Raw genomic sequence first — 21,653 nt, 5'->3', positions numbered from 1 at the left:
TCAGATTCCTTACATCTCCACTTAAGGAGACATGACAGTTTTACCAGAGTCATATATAAAATTAGGCTCCAATCCTAGGGGATGTTATCCCATATCATGTTCCCATGATTTTGAAATTTATCTCCTTACCTCCTCTCAGCCTTCTGGGTATGGGGATATATATATAAAAATCTGAGGTTCAACTAGAAAAAACACATAATGATATTGAACTTTTCATTGTTGTCATTATTGCTGTTGGTTAGTGAAATAAATTTCAGAATCTTTTAACCTAACATCCAAGGCCCTTCAAAATCAAATCTTAAAACCCATTTTTCCACATATCTCAAATTGCCCATCCTTGCATACTTCAACAAAACCTGACTACTCATATTCCCCCTGGAGACATCTCTAAGTAGTAAAACCCTGGACATGAGAATTGGAAGAGATCTAACAGATCACTAATTTAATCCTTTCATTTTTCAATAGAAGAAAATTAACACTTAGACTAGGTACCTAGGTCAAGGATGCATAAAATAAGGGGCAGAGTAAAGATTTAAATCCAGACCTGTGGACTCCAAATTCCATGTTCTTTTCACTCCATCTTGTTATCCATTACACTCACCCATTTATGAGAATCACAAAATCTTAATGCTGACTTCTGTGTCTACTGAGTCCAACCTGTACATGAGAAGGAATCTTTTTAACATCCTAACAAGTGGTCATCCAGCCTCCACTTGGAGCAAGTATTCATTAAATACTTAATATTTTCCAGAGGCAGCTAGATGGTACAGTGGATAGAGATGCAGGCCTGGAGTCAGAAGGACTTGAGTTCAAATCTAGCTACAGCTAGTATGACCCTGGGCAAATCACTTAACCCTGTTTGTCTCAATTCCTCATCTGTAAAATGAGGTGGAGTCAGAAATGGCAAACTATTTCAGTAGCTTTGTCAAGAAAACCCTTAAAAGTTCATTCTCCTCATGGAGATTCAGACATGACTGAAGTGACTTAACGATATGTGTCAGGCATTATGGATATAAAGAAAGTCAAAAACAGTCCCTGCCCTCAAAGAGCACTCATTTAATCCCCTTGGAGAGGAAAATGTCATGAGGTAGACAGGAAGGAGATTAGACAAGGGCCTCCTGTAGAAATCAGACTCTAATACAAGTTTTATTTATTACTTTTTTTAAAATAATATATCAGAGATGTTTGATATGGCAGCACAGGTAGGATCAGAGCCTGGCACACAGTCAGTACTTAACAAATGTTTGTAGATTAATTTGTTGAAATGTGTCTCTTCACAACTCTTCAGTACTTCCAGTTCTGTCCTCTGGAGCTAAACAGGACAAATCTGATCCCCCATGTCCAATGTTCAGCTATCATTTGCTTATTATAAAATCTTTCTCTTCTCCAGCCTAAACCACATCCTCAATTTCTCCAGCCATTCCTTATGTGGTACCTACTCCAGTCCACTCACCATCTCCATCACACTACTCTTATTGGACTCTAGTTTTTCAGTGTACATCCAGTGCTCAAATGTGATTGTTCTATTTCTGCTACAGTCTCAATGGAACAGGAGATGGTGAGAACCATTGATTCTCTCAGGACAGGAAGGGAACTCTTAAGCTATCCATCCCAACTTATATCTAAAGATAATTCCTTTTGTTAAGCCAGATAGCTTGTAGAAAGAGTATTAGACCTGGAGTCTGAGGACCTGAATTCAAGTCTTGATACTGACATTTTCTATCTATGTAGCCATCTATAAGTTAGTCAATCCCTTTGGAACTCAATTTCTACATTATAAAATGAGGGTTTGAGACCATATTCACCACAAATAATAATTACTGTTTATATAATGTCTATGTGTCAAATATCTTGCCAAGGGTTTCACAAAATATTATCTCGTTTGATCCCATCAATCCTGGGAGGTAGATGCTATTATTATATCTATTTTACAGATAAAGAAATTGAGGCATGAGAAGTTAAGTGATTTGTCCAGGGCCACACATCTAGTAAGTGTAAAGTGTCTGACTCCAAATTTGAACTCAGGTCCTCTGGACTCCAGCTGCAATGCTCTATCCACTGTGACACCTAGTAGTCCATCTTTTCAACTCTAAATTTATGATCTCTTCCCCTGAATTGGAACAAATATATTAGAGTTAAGAAGAATCTCATAAAGTATTTAGCATTTCTCTTACATGTTTATCAGGTATCATGTATTATAACTATTAAATTATTAAAGTGACATGTAATACTTAAATCTCTTCACAATTTGACTTCAAATTACCTCCCTGATCCTCCTCTCCACACACACTTGACTTTATTACTTTTCTTCATCAAAGATCCTCCACCTTCAGTCTCTGGGCTTTTGTACTGTTTGCCTCCCATATCAGGAATGTGCTTCCTCCCCACCTGTGTCTCCCAAATCCCAGTTTCCTTTAAGCCTAAACTTAAATATCTTCCTCTACATGAAGCCTTTCTTGATTCCTCCCAGCTGCTAGCAGTGCTCTCCCCACCAATTTGCCTTGAATATATTTTGTATAAATCTCTATATGTATAAATTGTCTCTTTAGCTAGGTTGTAATATCCTCAAAGACAGAAACTATTTTTTTTTCATTTTTCTTTATATCCCTATCCCCTAACATTATTCCTGGGACATAGCAGATGCTTAACAAATACTTGTTGGTTGCTGTTTGATTGATAGAAAGAGAAATATTCCTGTATCTCAGAATTCTATAAAGGTATAGCCTAACTTTATATCTCCCTTATAACTAGTTAAATGTTCTCTAGGCTTAATCACTGTTGAATTGGATTAAATAACTTTCATTTTATGCAATCCTGTGGCTTACAAGGTTAATTTCCCATCAATAACCATATGAGTTTGGTAGCAAAAATTATGATACTCATATTACAGATAGGGAAACACTGAGCTTCAGCTCAGGAAAAAAATAGTGACTTGCCTTGGTCATCCATCTACTTAAGGAACAGAATAAGTCATAAACTCAGCTACACTAACATATTTTTGTCTGTGCCTCATTCCATGCACTAGTTTAGCTTGACTAGATGTATTCACTAGCTACAAGTGGTAAGAGATTGAAAAGATTTGACACATAGAACATAGAACATAGAATGTCCATCCTAAGAGTGACTTTAGAAAATAACTTTAGAATATAAAATATCTTATCTAGATGATACTATTAGCAAGTTATGGAATTACAGGATGTCAGAGTTGGAACGGACCTTAGTGTCCATCTATAAGTGTCTAAAACAGAATTTAAATTCAAATTTTCTTGATTCCAAGTCCAGAATGCTATAAGCTGTACACCTAGCTGCCTCCCATTCATACACAAAAAAGAATATCTATTCTAAAATGACCTGCAAATAGTCATGCTGTCTTTAAACCTGGCCACATTAAGTTGATCTGGCTGAGTCAAATCTAGGTCAACAGCTTAAAAGTATATTTACTACCATTCCTCCCTCACCCCCCAAAATAAACAACAACAAGCAGCAGAGATCACTGGTGGACTCTGATTCAATATATAAGAACAAGAGCAACTCCTTAAAATACCATATTGCTTTTCTGGTAATTTTTTTTTTGCATTTTTTGCATTTTCCCTGAATATGATATCATAATAAGTAGCCACTAGATGTGTGATCATTATACTTCCAGGATCTATGGTTTTATCACATGGGCCAACATAGATCACAGATTCTCCCTACTTTAGTATATAGTCTTCATGAAAGACATAAAAGAGTTCATCTCTCAGTAATTGATCTGATAGTGACTGTCTCTGTCCTTAGAAAGGCTGGTCCTTGGGCAATAGCCACATGATCTAATATTGGGGCCAGTTTTTAAAATTCTCAGGTCCAATAGGATTTTCAAGAATATGAATTTTGATAACCTTGAGCTACTCCAGTGTCATAAGGAGATGTGAGAGAAGAATATAAGAAAGTCTTAGAGTTTGAAGCATTATCCATAAATGGCCAAACAGTACAAATTACTATCCCTATAGCTACAATACTTTTAGATTTGCAAATCGCTTTCCTTATAAAAATGGTGCTATGTTAGCTGTTGCAAATGTTATCATCCTCATTTTATAGACGAAGATAGCTTCTAAAGGAAGAAAACTTATTTGCCTAAGCTCACAAAACTAGTTAAGGACAGAGATTGCATCTGAACCTTGGTCTCTTGGCTCCTGGTCCCCTGCTTTCTATCATATCACACTTCTAATATGAGAAACACAGAATAGCAGAGCTAGACAAACTTGTCTCTGAAGTATAACTCCCTTCTCTGAGATCCCTGACTGACATGACCATCCAATTTTCATTTGGACATATACAACTCATGGTCCCTAAAGCAGTCCATCTATTTCTGGAAAGCTCTAATTATTGAGAAGTTTCTCAGTAATACCTTCCTATGACTCTACCTTCCACCACTATTCCTACTTCTAATGTGCCTAAGCAAAACCAGCCTATCCAACCTAGATATGACTTTTTAAATATTTTAAAATGCCTAGTTCTTTTAATTGGTTCTCCTAAGGTATGGTCTGCATTCCTCTCTCATTTTTACTTGTATTCATAGGTTTCATAGTTTTTAGAGAAATTAGAGGGGATATTAAATACATTTGAGAGACTTAGGAACTCTGATTAACATATTAACTAACCACAATTTCAAAGGACTCATGATGAAATATGCTATCATTTCCAGAGAGAGAGCTGATGGAGATTTATAGATAGATAGAGATATATAGTTATAGATATACATACATAGAAAGATACAGATTATATGTTGCCTACATGTATGTTGAATATATATATATATATATATTTATATATATATATATATCACAGAGAGAAAAGGATAGTTAATTAGGGGATTTATTTTACTTATCTACACAAATTTGTAATGGACTCTTTCTTGATTTCTTAATGGGTGAAGAAGAAGTGAGAATCAGGATTTGAAAATAAAATAAAATTGAGGTTTTTTTTTAAAAAATGAGGGTATTAGGAAAGATTTGATTAAGAAGGTAATATGTTAATGAAATCTTGAAGAAAGATAGTGAATTGGATAGGCAGAGATGAAGAAGGAAAGTATTCACAGGCATGGCAGGTAGCTTGCCAAATGAACAGGAGAAAAGATGTTGAATTTGTAGAAATAATAAGAATCATAATAATTGGCATGCTTTAAAGTTTACAAAGTTACTTACAAACACATAACCTCATTTTATCCTCCCAACAACTACAAAAAGTAATAAACTATTATTATTTCCCATTTTATACATGAGGAAACTGAGGAAAATAATTTAAGTGACTTATCCAGGGTGACAGAGCTAGTAAATATCTCAGGCTAATTTGATTTTGAATCTTCTGATTTCAAATCCAGTACTCTATCCACTGCATTACCTATCCAGAAGTACTGTTTGACTAGAACATAGTATTTAAAAAAGAGTAATAGAAAGTAAGATTCAAAGAATAAGTTGGATCCAGATGGAAAAGAGGCATAAATGTTTGGATGAAGAGCTTTTAATTTTATCTCAGAGACAACAATGAGCTCCTGAAAATCTTTTGGCTTGGAAGCGACATGGTCAAATCTGTGTCGCAAAAAGATTATTTTGGCATCATGCAGAAGATTGATTGGAAAGGGGTGAAATTACAGGCCGAGAGACCAGCTGGCTGTTGTAGAGAAGAGAGGATGTGATGAGAGCCTGAAATTGGGGAGGAAGGATATCTCTTTATCCATAAGGGAGATATTGTGAAGGTACAATCAATAAGACTTGATAGCTGACTTGTTGAAAAGGTGATGATGAAGGAGATGGAAGCATGAAAAATAATTCAGATTACAAATTCACATTTTCAGATAATAGTAAATATCTTTGAAAAATAGGTAATTTTGAAGGAGGAGTTGATTTAAAGGGAAAGATAATTTGTTTTATTTCAATAGTAGTACATTTCTACACACACAAGCAGACGTGTACACCCAGAGAGAAAAATGAACTACTGATGAAATGATCCCAATCATCTTTCCCTCAAACAGATTTTTATCCAAACTTACCAGCTGTATACAATGCATAAATAGAAATATACACAAAAGAGACAAAAAAAGACAGAGAAATTTTGTATAGGACCTTCATATCTCATCTTAGTCTATTTTCAACACTGCTATCAGCATCCTTCTAAATACAAATCAGACACTCTAAACACAGAGAAGAGTGTTGGCTCGCAAGGCTTTCATTTTGGTAGCATCCATATTTCTGGTACAGAAAGTCATTTTAGCTTTATTTAGATTGGAAGCCATGGATACCTTAGACATCGATATGCTGTGGTTGGGAAAAATTAGGTTTCTGCTTAAAGTCATTTAGACGTTCCCCAAACCTCACAGACCAAGGAACCCAGGGTGATGTGGGCACTTTAAGGAATTTGTCAACTCCCCCAGAAACAATAATATGTAATTTAAATATTAAAGTGATCAACCAAAGTGATTCCAAGAGATAAAAATAGCCAGACCACTAGACTTCTAAATGCTAGGTCTTTCTGCCCTTCCAAACTGCAACTGTCTGTCTTTATTAATCAAACTTGTGTACATAAATGATCTTATCATTCCTGTGCTCAAACCCTTCAGTAATTCCTTACTGTCTGTGGGATAAAATCCAAGCTTCCCATCAAAGTTCTCCACAATTCCACTCTTCCAAAACTTTTCAGTCTCAATCCATCCTACTCCTTTTCATGTACACAATTCTAGCCAAGCTGGAATGCTTTTTTGTTGCCTGTGTACAACAAAATACTTTTCAATCTCTGTGCCATTGCTCATATTCCCTCTGCTTCAAATGCTATTCTCTTTTTTTCTATTCATCCTTCAGGGTCCAGCTTCAATTTCCCTTCTTCCAGGAAGCCTTTCCATTTCCCAAATCAGGAAGGTATGTTATCTTTCATGTCTATTTAATCAGTCTTCAGTCAAGGTAACCAGTGGGAACTGAATCAGCCAAACAATCTCCATTAAGCCATCCAATGAAGCTTTTCTACAGGCTAAATGTCCCAGTTCTTTATGATCCTCTTTTGGTCTGGTTTCCAGTTTACTTAACATTGTAATTGTCTTTTGGTTTCAGAAAACAAAACAAAACAAAACAAAAAACCCAAAAAGGTGAGTCAGGGATTCAGACCCTTCTGATTATATTTTCTTTTATCTGTAACTCAAAGCAATCAACATGCTTTTGAATGTGATGCTACCAATTCTCCTCCCAACTCTCTGTTTACAACCTTACTCTGCTCATTAGCAGGAGGTAATATCACCATTTGTAATATACACAAACTTCTAATGAAGGATCTGTCTAGTGTACATAGTTGTCTTCATGTTATCTATCTCATTTATTTGCAATTTTTGAGAGAATATCTTTTATTTTTATATCCCCAATGCTTAGCAGTTAGTCAATAAACACTTAAATTCCCATCATGTGCCAGGCACTGTGCTAAGCACTGGGGATACAAAAAAAGAGGCAAAATATATATATATATATAGTTGCTATGATCCGGAAGATTATGAACTAAAGGGAGAGTCAAGGAAACAAACATGCACAAACATGTTATATGTAGAAGAAATAGGAAATAATTAAAATTGGGGAAACCCTAGAATTAAGAGGGCTTAGGAAAGGCTTCTTGTAGGAGAAGGGATTTTAGCTGAGACTTAAAGGAGCCAGGGAAGTCAGTAGGCAGATATGAGGAGGAAGAACACAACCAGAGAAAATGCTCCGATCTGACAGATATACTGCCTTTTTTTCACAGAGGAGGCAGGAGACCAGTGTTATTAAATAGAAGAGAACATATTAGGGAATAAGGTATAAGAAGACTAAGCACATAGGAGGCGGCAGGTTATAAAAGACTTTGAATACCAAATGAAGCATTTGTATTTGATCCTGGAGATGATGGGGAGAGAAAGGAACTTATTGAATGAGGATGGGATATATGTGTGATAAGATCAGACCTGTGCTCTCAGAAAATCACTTTGGTAGCTTAATGAAGGATGAATTGGAGTGGGGATAAAGTTGAGATAGACAGACCACCCACTCTCCCCACTATCAGGCTATTTTAATAGTTCAAGAGTGAGATGATAAGGGCTACATCAGGGTGGTAGTAGTCTCAAAGGAGAGAAAAGGGAATATTTGAGAGATGCTGCAAAGATAAAATCAACAGATGGGTTATGGTGGTAAGAGACAGTGAAGAGGTAACAATAACACGCAAGCTTTGAACTTAATGAACTCGGACGACAGTGTTACCTTTCACAATAATAAGAAAGTTAGGAGTGAGGAAGCTTTAGGGAGAAAGATAATGAGTTCTATTTTGGACTTCAACTGATTTTAAAATAACTACTGAACATCCAAGAGTTAGAGTAACAAGATTGACGATCAGCAAAGGAATTAGAATATGATAAGTAGATTTGAGAATCTCTGCAAAGTGATAGCAATTAAATTCCTGGGACCTGATGAGAATAACAAGTAAAGTCATAACACCTATTATGTGCCAAGTACCCTTTCTAATACTGATTGCATCTTCACTCCTTTCTCTTAAATAACTGGTTGAGGTGAAGAAGTTGGAATACTTCTTTTTTTCCCCATTGATACTTCCAGTTGTCTTACCTCCATCACTCAAGAACGTTTCCTCCTTTGAGATTTATACAATTTATATCTCCCATTCAATCAAAATCTTTGAAGCTGTTGTCTATAGATTTTCAAGCTACCCCTCCTTCTTTCCTGAATTGCAGTTTTTCTCTCTTCCCCAACTCTTGCCCTGATACTTGGGCAACTCAAACACTCCAATTACTCAATTTCTCAACCTACTCACTTCTCATGACCTATTCGTTCTACCCACTTCAGTCACAATAAAAAACAACCCTACCCTTAATTTTGCCATATGCACCTCCTCAATATTCAAGAATTCCAAAATCCTATCTTTCAATTACTCTTTGCCTCAAATCCCTTATCTTAAAAATGAGCAGTTGGACTAGATTGCCTCAAGGACAATCCCCCCCCATTTAAATCCATGAACCCCATAATTCTACATTCATCCCTGTCAAGAGCCAAGACTCTGGATTCCTAGTTCAATTCTCTTTCCTCTGGGGATATACCATTGTGCCTGATGTTATATTGGCCACTGCCTAAGAAATATGTACAATTGAGAACCCCATTTAAGGGATAACTACACATCAAACATGTGTTTTTCTGAACTTTCTGAAGAGTGATCCAAAATATTCGATGCTACTTTCATCAATGCAGTATGATGAGAAAGAATTGAAATAACTGTATGAAAGTCACAAAGAATTTTGTGAGGTCCACTCATCATCTAAGGGACACAACTATTACTGTCTCTCTTCCAAACAATGGAACCCTTGCCAATGAATGATGGCATTTATTTGACCAATTTATTATCTCTGACAGAACCTGAGCTCATATAAAGTAATCTGAACTCCAGACGGAATAATGGGAAGCCTTATCAATGCATAATAGAATCACAGACCAGTTTTGGTTTTTATTCAGCCTTTAACCTGTCTTAGAGCCATGATGCAGAATGATAGCTGCCCAGGCTGATTTTGTAACAAACACAAAAATCAGAATTAATAGAAGAAGCTTACTTCAAAGACCAGTGTTTCATTTGTGGGTCCTGCTGCATACAGACGTTCAGGTTGGTTCAGAGGACGCTGGTAATCAAACACAGTCCCAGCAAATTGGAACTCCCCTGGCCAATCAATTGTCCAATCTCCTGTGAGATAATACTTTCTATTCAGGTTGCAAACTGCAAGATAACTTGCGGATAGCTGTAATTCCTGTATTTCAATACTGCGTGCTCCCACTGGGATGGTTACAACTGGATAATATTCTAAAAGAAAGAAATTAAACATCTTTTTTTGTTGTTTTCTGCTGTCATAGTAAAACAAAACAATTCATTCTCACCACCATTTCTACTTAATATTTTAAAGATGGATATCTAATGATTCAATGAAAGTTATGCTTTGTTGTTTAAAAAGTACTATATGTAAATTATCTCATTTGAGTCTCACAACAGCCCCATGAAATAGGATAGGTATTTTTAAACCCATAATACAGATGAGAAAACTGAGGGTCAAAAGGATCAAGTGACAAGTTACATGAGTAAAGAATCACAACATCAAAGAATCAAGACACTTCAGAGAGCATCTAGTCCATTCCCTCTATTTTCCTGAGAAATGTTCATTTAGTCTTCAATTGAAAGCCTTGTCCTTGGATAAGGAACCCAGTTACTGTGAAGGCAAACCATGTTTCCTTTGGGAATCTCTAACTTTTAGGCTGCTTTTCTTCACATTGAACTTAAATCTACATCATTGAAACTTTCATTGATGGTTCATAACTTCCTTCTGTCACCAGTTCTGTTATATTCAATGTAATATTCACAAAGTGCCTCCTACATATGTGGCTCTGTGCCAGGTTCTAATGATCCAAAACCAGAAATGAAACAGTCTTTTTTTTTCTCCTGAGGCAGGAGAGTTAAGTGACTTGCCCAGGGTCACATAGCTAGGAACTGTTAAGCATCTTGGGACCAAATTTAAACTCAGGTCCTCTGACTTCAGGGCTATGCTCTATCCATGTATCACCTAGTGCTCCTGAAACAGTCTTTGTTCTGAAGTTTATATTCTAATGGGATAAATATCAAGCAGAACAATCCAAATCCCTCTTTCATATGAGGGCTCTTCATATACTTTAAGATAGATATCATGTGCTTCACTCTTCCCCTACCTCCCAGGCCCCCACATACATACATCTTCACAACTCAAGCTAAATACCACCCAGTTCTATAAACCAATCATTGTGTAGCAAAGCCTTCATTCCTCTTCTTCATCCTGTTTGCTGCTGTGGCTTCTTAATGACCTTCTCAAATATGGAAGCCAGAAATAATCACAATTTTTGAGAAAATAGTTGAGAGAGAAGAAGTAGAGTACAAATATCACCTCTTTCATTTTTTCATTAATGCATCCTATTATTAAATTAGATTTTTTTGGCTTCTATTTTGGCTTCACACTCTCAATTAAGTTCGTATTAATTTTCAGAAGAGCTGTTATCTAGTTATATTCATCTTATACTTGAAGTCAGATACAGCAGAAAGAGAGAACCTGTATTCAGATTTTACTTTGGCCTCTTACAACCAATGTGACTTAGGCAAGTCATTCTATTACTCTTGGATTTGGTTTCCTCATCTATAACTTGAACTTCTAAAACTTCTTCTAGTCCTAACTCTATGGTCCCTGTGACTACATACTTCCCTCAATTAAATTCCATCTCATTAGATTCTAGATTTTCAGTCTGTCAACAAGTCAAGTCAATAAGTATTTATTTATTGTTTACTATGTGCCAGGAACTATACCAGGCACTGGCATTACAAAAAAAAAAACAAACAAAAAAACAGACTTGCTCTCCGGAAGCTCACTTTCTGTGTACAAACAAGATACATACAGGATAAATTGCAGATAATCAACAGGAGGAAGGCTCTAACATTAAAAGGGCCTGAGAAAGGTTTCCTGTAGAAGATGAGATTTTAGTTTAGACTTAAAAGAAGCGAGGGAAGCTGGGAAGCAGAGATGAGGAAAGAGAGAATTCTGGGCCTGTAGCACAGCCATTAAAGGTGTCTTTGGTCAGTAGATGGAGTGTCTTGTGTAAGGAACACCAGGGAGGCCAGAATCACTAGATCCCAGAATACATGAAAAGGAAGTAAAATGTAAGAAGATTGAAAGGGTAGAAAGAAGCCAGATTATGAAAGATCCTTCATAGAGAAGATTTTATATTTAATCCTGAGGATTGTGGAAGACAAAAAAGTAGGGGGGACATGGTTAGATCTTTGCTTTAGGAAGATCAGTTTGACAGGGAGTTTGGCAGAGAATGGAAATTCAGAGCCTACACTAGAGTAGTAGTTTGTTAGTCTCATCTGTCAAGGTCTTTTTAAGATCCTGAAACTGTCTTCCAAACAGTTTACTATTCTATCTGTTATCTGCAAATTAAAAAAAAAACTTTTTTACTCCAAATCTAGTGTTCTTTCCAATAAACTGAAGTGCATACATCACTTGTTCACTATTCTCTTTACAATATACCAAATAAAGCAACAAATGATTAATAGTTTTACTTTCTGAAGTGATGGTTATTAGTCCTTTTCCAAGTAAGTGATAGGACAAGTCAACATTCATTTTACTTACATAATGCTGACATTTTAGCTTCCAGATTTTTTTTAAGCACTGAAAAGCAATAGTCTATGCATAATGATCTGTCTCACCTCTAATATTCTATGTTTATTTCCTAAAGTTTCTTCCAGCTTTGACATCTTGTGAGCTTCCATTATTATCTCCACAAAGCCATCAAATCCCTACTCATTAATTCCCTCCATAGGCTAGCAAAGGATCCCAATTTGTTTTCCAACAAGAAAAACAGATACAAGGCTAACTACTGATTAAAATCTTATGATTCAGGCCAGTTTCAATGATATTTTGATGAAGAAAGCCATCTATACCCAGAGAGAGGACTGCAGAAACTGAATGTGGCTCACAACATAGCATTTTCACTCTTTTTGCTGTTGTATGCTTGCATTTTATTTTCTTTCTCATTTTTTCCAGTTTGATTTGATTTTTCTTGTGAAGCAAGATAATTGTATAAGTATGTATGTATATATTGGATTTAACATATATTTTTACCATGTTTAACATATATTGAACTACTTGCCATCTAGGGGAGAGGGTGGTAGAAGGAGCAGAAAAATTGGAACACAAGGTTTTGCAAGGGTTAATGTCAAAGAATTATCCAAGCATATGTTTTGAAAAATAAAAAGCTTTGATTAAAAAAAGAAAGAAATCTTATCTTACCATTTGCTTTATGCTGATCAAGATATAGGCCTTTATAAAACTTGCAGGTTGAATTATCTCCTTTGCAAATACCACAAGCATCCAGAGTTGCTTGGGATCCCAGTTTGTAATCACATCCTACTGGCTATAATAATAAAAAAAGAGACAAAATTCAAAGGCTAAAGAAATGATGCATTTGCCAAATATTTTTATATTAAATTCATAGTGATTTTGGTAAAAATAATAATTGATACATACAGCACTTTATGGTTAAAATGATCTTTATGTGTCCTTTATCTCATTTGTTCCTCACAAAAACAAGCATTATCATCTCCATTTTAAACATTAGGAAACTGAGGCTCAAAAATGGGAAGTGGTTAAACACAGTTTTCCCAACTTCAACTGGGAGAAATAAAGATATAGATATAATCCTGTCAAGTATATGGTCTCTCACCTCACATATACCATCAATGCAAACATCATTTTTGTTTGGTGAACAAGGAGTGCCATCTTTCACCTTGGAAGACATTGCAAAGAAAAATTCAAAATTTTCAGCCTTGCAGTAAAGCTTGCATCTATCTTTCTCTGAAAACAAACAGAGAGAGAACAGTCAAGAACAAATGCCATGAGTTTAAGCTCATCAAATCACCTCATGCTCTAGGAATTATCAAGACCAAGATCACACATGCTTCTTTGAAAGTTTTTGGCAATCTAATAGTTACCCAGAATTCCCATAGCACTTTAAGGTGTGTAAAGCACTTTACACAGGTTACTCATTTGATCCTTACAACTCTCTCTGTGAGGTAGATACTACTATCTTCATTTTATAGAGAGAAGTCAATGGACTTGTCCAGATTTGCACAAAGGAAATATCCGAGGCAGGATCTGAACTCAAGTATTCCTGACTCCAAGTTCAAGATGTTTTATTCACTGCACCTACTAGCTGTTTATATAAAATGTCAGAATACAAAGAGTAACTTAAAAATAAAATTATAAGAATAACATGGATGGAGAATATAGCATGGGAGACCAACTCTCACAGAGCCATGCACAGATGCTCTCCACTTGTTTCTAACCAATATCATAGAAATCTTGGGAAGCATTTTCTGGGCATAAGTGATGATATTATATAATGATAAAATGTCTTTTAACTGACTGTTGAGCTAGAACCATTCACATGGGAGTTACAGAGTGGGAATTGAATGTACAAACAGAAGGTATAATTCTACAATCTCTCACTCTCTTATTTGTGGCTTGAAGGGTGCAAGATTGTTTTATGCTTCTGAGAGAGAAGGGAAGAGTGGCTGTGAACTGTAGAAGCTGTGAGCACATGGTCATATTCATTGTCTCTGTTGTTTGCTCTTTTCTGATTTTAGGTAAATGATAATTCCAAGGTCAATTGTCTAATTATCAACTTTGTGAATTCAGGAGATCTAGAGGTCTCATCAGAAGTCTAACTAGGGACCAAAGGTGATAATGTGGCTACCAAGAGAGTAGTGCTGAAGACAGAGCAGCTGCAGTGAAGGGAAAATACAGTCACCTATAGACAAAGGTAGCTTTAGAGAATGACACTTCCAGCCCCAACCCCAAACTGGAAAGAAGTGGCAACTAGGATCACTTGAAAGGCACTAATCCCCATTTGCTGAGGCCTTCATGAAATAGAAACAAACATTATAAGACCAGGAGTCAAGATATATTCCTTTGCTATACATACACGTCTATGTGTATTTGTATATACACACAAAAAAGTATGCATATATGACTACTTCTATACCTTAAGTTTGAGATCATTATTCACAGAAACTCTGTGTTTTTTTTTTTTTAAAGAAAAAGAGTGTCCCCAGTTTGGAATGAATCTTATACCAAAAGTTCTTGCTATACTTTCCTAATAAATATCTTTTCTAAAAGCTAATTGATACCTACTGACTAACTTAAAGGAAAACACATTGGTAGAAGCTTTAGAATGATAATACTAGAAACCTCCAGGATCACACACAAAAAAACTCAAAGTAGTAGTCAACTGTCCTCTAGGAACTTAGCTCACAACCATAAGTAGGATTTAGGGAAATGACCCCAGAGTGGGGCTACATAAATGAAAAATAAATAATTTATAGAGAGAGAGCTGTGAGTGAGAAGTTTTGAGATCTTGGGTTCCAGTCTTAATTCTGTCAGAAATAAGTTTTGACTTTTCACTGGCCTTCAATTCCTCCCTCTGTAAAAGATGAAGAATAGATCATATGATTTCTAAAGTTCCTTCCAATTCTAACAATTTATGTTCAATATTCTAAGATAATATTCTAAGAAATCTCTAAGATTTCTTCTCCCTCCTCCAGATTCCAGGTACCAGGTACATGGGTAAGGTCTTCATTTTGAATGGGTGACCCTGATTGGCTTATTATATGAAGAAAACTTCAGTCATAATTTCAATTTTAGGAGAAATTTTCCACATCTTCATAAAAACCTTTCTGTTCCCCCACTGGTGGGAATATAATATAAAGGAGTTTGAACTATATGATTTCAAAGGTCCCTTCAACTCTATGTTACATAAGCCCCTTCTAAGCTCCCCTGCAAGTGGTCATCCACCCCCAATTAAGCACACCTCTAGCAATAGAGTATTTAATGCCTCCTGCACCCATTCCATAGCTTGACAGCTCTGATTGTTAGAAAGCTTTCCTTTCAATTTAGCCAAAAATAACCTCAACCATTATTTCTACCACTTGTTCCTTGTTTTGTCTTCTGGGATTTAAACAGAATAAATCAAATCTCTCCTCTAAGGAAAGAAGACAGAAATGTAGTTCCTCTTTTGTCTTGCCTTCTTCAGGCAAAAAAAACCTTTCAATAGATTCCTCATATTCTATATCTTGACTACCCTCACCACCTCACCATCCTTACTACTCTCTAAGTATTGGTAGCTAATCTCAATGATGTCTTCTTCCCCATTAAAGTCTGATTCTAATATCCTAGGGAAAGGAGCTGGGGCTTTGTAAAGACCTACTTACACTTCAGTGACACAGCCTTTAAAAGTAATGATAACATAAATTTCTGTAGTAATTTGAGGTTGATAAAACACTTAGCACAACCCTATAAAGTAAGTACTACAAGTGTATTCCTTATTTCACAGATGAGCAAACTGAGTCTTTGAGTAACTGAATAACTAGCTCATAGTCACAGCTAATAAAGCATTTGATCCAAAACATAAAACTATGCTTCTTCCAATTCCAAATAGAAAATTATTTACATCATCTCAAGCTATATCATCATTATCTTCCTGCCAGGAGAAGGCATCAAAGGGAGCTTTAATGAAAGTTGATATTCACCTGTGTAGAAATTCATGAAACTGAGGACATAAAAATGATAGAAAATATTTGAAAAAAGTTAAAGTAATAAAAAAACATCTTATCCATTTAGAAAGTCATTTCTGTGACTTGTGTATTTCTACTATTCCTGGAAAGGACATGCCTACTAATTACTCTCTGGCTCCATTCACCATCCAGGTGACTTTCCAATCCACACACTCTTCTCCCTGACCACTGCACCTTTATTTGCACTGTTCTCTCTCCTTGAGAGGAGGAGCTGCTTTTTCTTTTTCATCTTTTTACTCAACACAGTGCCTGATGCATAGGCTTTAATAAACACCTTTTCATTCATTTTTTCAAGACACTGACATATCTGATGCTGAGATAAGGAAGTTGCAAGATTTGGTACCATCAGGAAAGGCAAAGTCATTTAGAACTCAGAAGACTTTGGCAAAGGAACAATCAAGTTTTTTTAAAAGATGTTTTATTAATTCCATGAAAATACATACATATGTATACACACACACACACACACACACATATATATATATATGTCACTTCTTAATGATCTCATAATCCCCAATGTAACCCTCCAGTATTAAAAAATAATACAGAAGCAAGCAAAACAAAACAACTACTAGTCATGTCTACCAATGTATATCTCATTTGGCATCTAGAGCTCATATTAATACTCTGTTTCTAGTTCCATTGCTTTTCTTTTTTTGCTTCAACATTGCTATGATCTTTGTCCAAACTTTTCTCTGCTTACTTTGTTCTATATCAATTCACACAAGCCTTCCCAAATTTCTCAGACTTCTTCATATTTGTCATTTTATGATCCAGGGACTAAAGTGAAATAGTATTCATGTGCTTGAATTCGACACACTGTTTGACCTTGGACAAGTCACTCTCTATTTGCCTCAAGTTCCTCAATTGGAAGATAGGGACAATAACTACCTACATCGCAAGGTGGCTGTGAAGATTTTATTTAAATATTATTTGTAAAATGCTTAGTACAATGTCTAGAACATAGTTGGTGTTATATAAATGCTAGCTGCTATTATTATTATTATTATTATTATTACCTCAGTTTGTCCAAGTATTCTCCAATTAATGAGCAACTCTAGTTTCCAGTATTTTTGCTACCACAAAAAAATTCTGCTACAAACATTGTTGTATGTTTGAGACCCATCCTTCTGTACTGTCTTTGACTTCTAGAATGTGAATTGTTGAAACATGTCCTCAGGAAACTGAACACTGTGTACCTATAATGACTAAAGTTTTGCTCTGAAGAACACATGAGAAAACATCCCTCCCTCTTTGCTAGATTAAGGAAACTACAGGTGTGGAGGATGGCATACACTGTCAAACTGAGTTGAGGTATTGATTATTACAGATTATTTTTGTAAACAGCTTAGGCAAAGCTGTTTCTTTTTTTATGCTTCAATCTGTATTCAGAAATAATCTGTTCTTTCTCTTGATATGGACAGGATTTTTCATCATAAATCCTTCAGAGAAGTCATGGATTATTGTATTGCTGAGAATAGCAAAGTCATTCTCAGCTGATCATCCCATAACATAGCTATTACTTTGTGCATAGTACATTTCACTTTGCTTGAGTTCATGGAGAACGTTCCAGGTTTTTCTGAGAATATCCTACTCCTCATTTCCCATAGAACAATAATTTTCCATCATAATCACACACAACAATTTTTTCAGCCATTCTACAATTGATGGGCATCCCTCTAATTTCCAATTTTTTTGCCCTGAGAAGAGAGCTGCTATAAATATTTTTCCTCTTTTAAAAATCTTCTTTGAGATTCATGCCTAATAATGATATTGTTAGGTCAAAGGATATGGATGAATTTATAGCCTTTTAGGCATAGTTCATATTTTTGATCATTTATAAACTGGGCCATGGCTCTTACTTTTTAAAAATTTGACTCATTTCCCTTTTGAGAAATCAGGCCTTATCAATAAAATTTGCTTCAAAAATCTTTTTATAATTACTATCGTTAACTGTATTTCCCCCTATTTATTCTATAGCCTCTCTCCTTTCACTTTGTCCATCCTCAAAAGTGTTTTGCTACTGACCTCTCCCAATATGCTTTCTCTTTTATCCCCTCCCTCCTTCTTGTATCCCATTCTCCTCCTACTTTCCAGCATGGTTAAGATAGATTTCCATACCCATATTGAATGTGTATGTTATTTTCCTCTTTGAGTCAATTCTGATGAGAATAAGTTTCACTCATTCCCTCTCTCTTTCCCCTCTTCCCTTTTACTGCAAAATTGTTTTCTATGGCAGATAATTTATACTAGTTCACTTCTTCCATTCCCTTTCTCCCAGTACATTTCTCTTTCACCCCTCAATTTTATTTTTAGATATTATTTCTTCATATTCAAATTCATATTCAAAAAAATCAAACATGTGCCCTCTGTCCATAAAAATTTCTTCTAACTGCCATAATAATGAGAAAGTTCTAATAAATTAAAATTATCATCCTTCCACATAGGAATGTAAACATGTCAGTGTTATTAAGATTGATTTCCCTTTCCTAATTACCTTCTTATGCTTTTCTTGAGTCTTATGTTTGAAAATAAAATTTTCTATTTGGTACTGAGATTTTCATCATGAATGCTTGAAAATCTTCTATTTCACTTAATTTCCATCTTTTTCCCTGAAGGATCATACTCAGTTTTCCTGGAGAGATGATTCTTAGTTGCAATCCTAGTCCTATTAATCTCCAGAATATTATATTCTAAGTCCTCTGCTCTTTTAATGTAGAAACTGCTAAATCTTGTGTTATCCTGATTGTGGCTCCACTATACTTGAATTGTTTCTTTCTGGATGCTTGCAATATTTTCTCCTTGTCCTGGGAGTTCCAGAATTTGGCTAAAATATTCCTTGAAGTTTTCAATTTGGGATCTCTTTCAGGTGGTGACCAGTAAGTTCTTTTAATTTCTATTTTACCCTCTGGTTCTAGAACATCAGGATTTTTTAAAAAAATAATTTCTTGAAAGATGATGTCCATGATCTTTTGTCTGATCATGACTTTCAGGTAGACCAATAATTTTTAAATTATCTCTCCTGGATCTATTTTCTGGTTAGTTGATTTTCCAATGAGATATTTCATATTTTTTTCTTTTTTTTTTCAATTTTTTGGTTTTGCTTTATTGTATCTTGATTTCTCATAAAGTCATTATCTTCCATTTGCTCAATTCTAATTTTTAAGGCATTTATTTTCCTCAATGAGCTTCCTTTCCTATTTGGTCAATTTTGCTTTTTAAGGCATTCTTCTCCTTTTGTATTTCCTTTTGCACCCCTCTCAAATCTCTTCCTAATTTTTCCTCTATCTCTCTTACTTAATTTTCAGAAGCCATTATGAGCTCTTCCATGTCCTAAGCCCAATTCTTATTTTTCTTAAGAGGATTTGGATGTAGGAGCTTTGACTTTGTTATTTTCTTCTGAATAAGTATTTGATTCCCCCTGTCACCATAATAACTTTCAATGGTCAGAATCTTTTTTTTTTGTTTGTTTGTTTGTTTTCTGCTCATTTTCCTAGCCTGTTACTCAGCTTTTAACTCTTTGTAAAAAGTAGGGCTGTGTTCCCGGGGAGGAGGATGCACTATCCCAAGCTTCAGGGAATTTGTGCAGCTGTTTTCAGAGATCGTTCTAGGAATGTGACCACAAGCACTCTTTTTTGCCCTGGAATTGTTAGGAGTATCCCCAGCCTGCTTTGGCTATAAGATTTAGTGTCCTAAAGCAACAGAGTCCTTCCTCAGTGCTTGTAAAGAGACCTGCAAACTGAGGTCTCCAAAACTTGCCAAGACCACCAGTGCCTGGGCTCACTCCTTGTATGCTGGTTTCCCAAGCCTCTCTCATCCTGCTGACCTTCCAAGTCGTGTTTGGTGTCTCTGGGCTGAGAGGTCTGGAGATCACTAGTACTGCCACTGATTCTTAAGTCCTAGACCTATTCCTGCTTTGCTGACTCTGGGGCCTGGGCTGGTGCCAGGTATTGGGTTTTGCAGGCATGGCTTGCACTAGTTCTGCACATCTGGGACTCTGGTGTCCCAGACCTTTTCTGCTGACCTTCTAAGTTGCCATTGGCTGGAAAATTGCTCTACTTTGGCTTTTTGTTTAGAATCATTATTTAAGGGAATTTGGAGCAGTTTGGGGGAGAGCATGAGTTCCTGCCTTTAATCTTCCATCTTGGTTTTGCCTTGACTAAACTGTTTTTCTCTCTTTTCATTCTTTCTTTCAAGAGACAGCTTGCCAGGTAGGAGAGAAGGATGGAATACATTGGGAAATAAATGATAAAAAAAAAAACATGAACAATAAAGTTTTTTTTTAAAATGTAAAGAATATATAATCACTATAAAAGTCTAGATGCTCCCAAGATTCTTCTGAAACAATGGTAAACCTGCACCAGACTCCAGATTCTGCTTTTTCGATTTGTCATATATTCATTACAATTTCCTTGGAAGTTGGATTTCATATTCAGCAGATGAGGAGAAACTTTGCATTCATTTACTATTGTTATTGCTGTTTGTTGTTGTTGCTAGAGAGGGTTCTAGCCCTTAGGGTTTTGTTATTTCTTTCACTGTTTTTTTCCCATTGTTTTGACTCTTATTCCAAAAACTTTTTTTTGTCATATTCTTTCCCCACAGAGTCTTAGACGCTAGTGGGTCTAATTTTGTTAATAACTTTTTATTATTACAATTTATTGAAAAAAAATTTGTTCCCTTAATAAATCTGTATTGTACACAAACACACACACATACATACACAAAATCCATCTCTGTGGTATAGCCTGGTCATAACTATATTAATCAATGAAGATTCTATTTTTTGGCATTATGCTGGATATTTATCCTTTTCAGAAGAAGAAAATATTATGCAGGATTTCTTCTAGTGGTGTTTTAGGACATTAGGAAGAATGAGAGAAATGCCATAGGACTGGAGATGGTCCCCTCTAAATGTCATGTTTTATGAAAGATATTAACAAAATAGAGAAGTACCTGAGAGCATGACCAGGAAAAGAAGGAAGGAAACTTGAAATCATGTGCTCTCTCTCTCCTCTCCCCACCTCTCTTTCTCTCTCTTTCGTTCTCTCTCTCTCGTTCTCTTTCTCTCTCTCTCTCTCTCTCTCTCTCTCTCTCTCTCTCTCTCTCTCTCTCTCTCTCTCCAGCCATCCATCTGTTCCAGTTAAATCAGATAGCTTTCTGATGAAAAGCTTCCTCCTCCCTCCCTCCCTCTCTCCCTTCCTCCTCCTCTCTCTTCTTCAGTTAAATGAAAAGCCCCTTCCCACACCTTTGCCTTAGTTTATGTTGTTCTTTGATTCTTGAATATCCTTCTTCCCTTTTTATTTCATAGTTGCTACTCCGTTTTTTACTGTTCAAATTCCATGAAACAGGGGATCACTCCGATCCCCTGGTGAGTAAAAACTGTCTTCCTCAGACTTTGTGTGGCATTCTACACACCTCTACTGCATTTGTCTTACAGTGTACATCTGTGTTTGTGATTTATCTTCCTACAA

The 21,653-nt window shown here is 35.8% G+C and overlaps 1 protein-coding gene across 1 annotated transcript in view; it reads right to left on the bottom strand.

Moving 5' to 3' along the window:
• ADAMTS18 (ADAM metallopeptidase with thrombospondin type 1 motif 18) overlaps nucleotides 1-21,653 on the bottom strand; it is a 176,535-nt gene that overhangs the window by 42,856 nt on the left and 112,026 nt on the right. The window contains exons 13-15 of the mRNA XM_031949246.1: nucleotides 13,275-13,405; nucleotides 12,842-12,965; nucleotides 9,596-9,840 (exon numbers count right to left, since the gene is read on the bottom strand). Of these exons, the coding sequence (XP_031805106.1) occupies nucleotides 9,596-9,840; nucleotides 12,842-12,965; nucleotides 13,275-13,405 (500 nt within the window). The remainder of the gene's footprint in view (nucleotides 1-9,595; nucleotides 9,841-12,841; nucleotides 12,966-13,274; nucleotides 13,406-21,653) is intronic.

This window comes from Sarcophilus harrisii, chromosome 2 (assembly GCF_902635505.1).
Source record: "Sarcophilus harrisii chromosome 2, mSarHar1.11, whole genome shotgun sequence".
Taxonomy (NCBI): Eukaryota; Metazoa; Chordata; class Mammalia; order Dasyuromorphia; family Dasyuridae; genus Sarcophilus; species Sarcophilus harrisii.
Note: the sequence above shows the minus strand (reverse complement) of the source record. Positions and strands in the feature narration are given on the sequence as shown.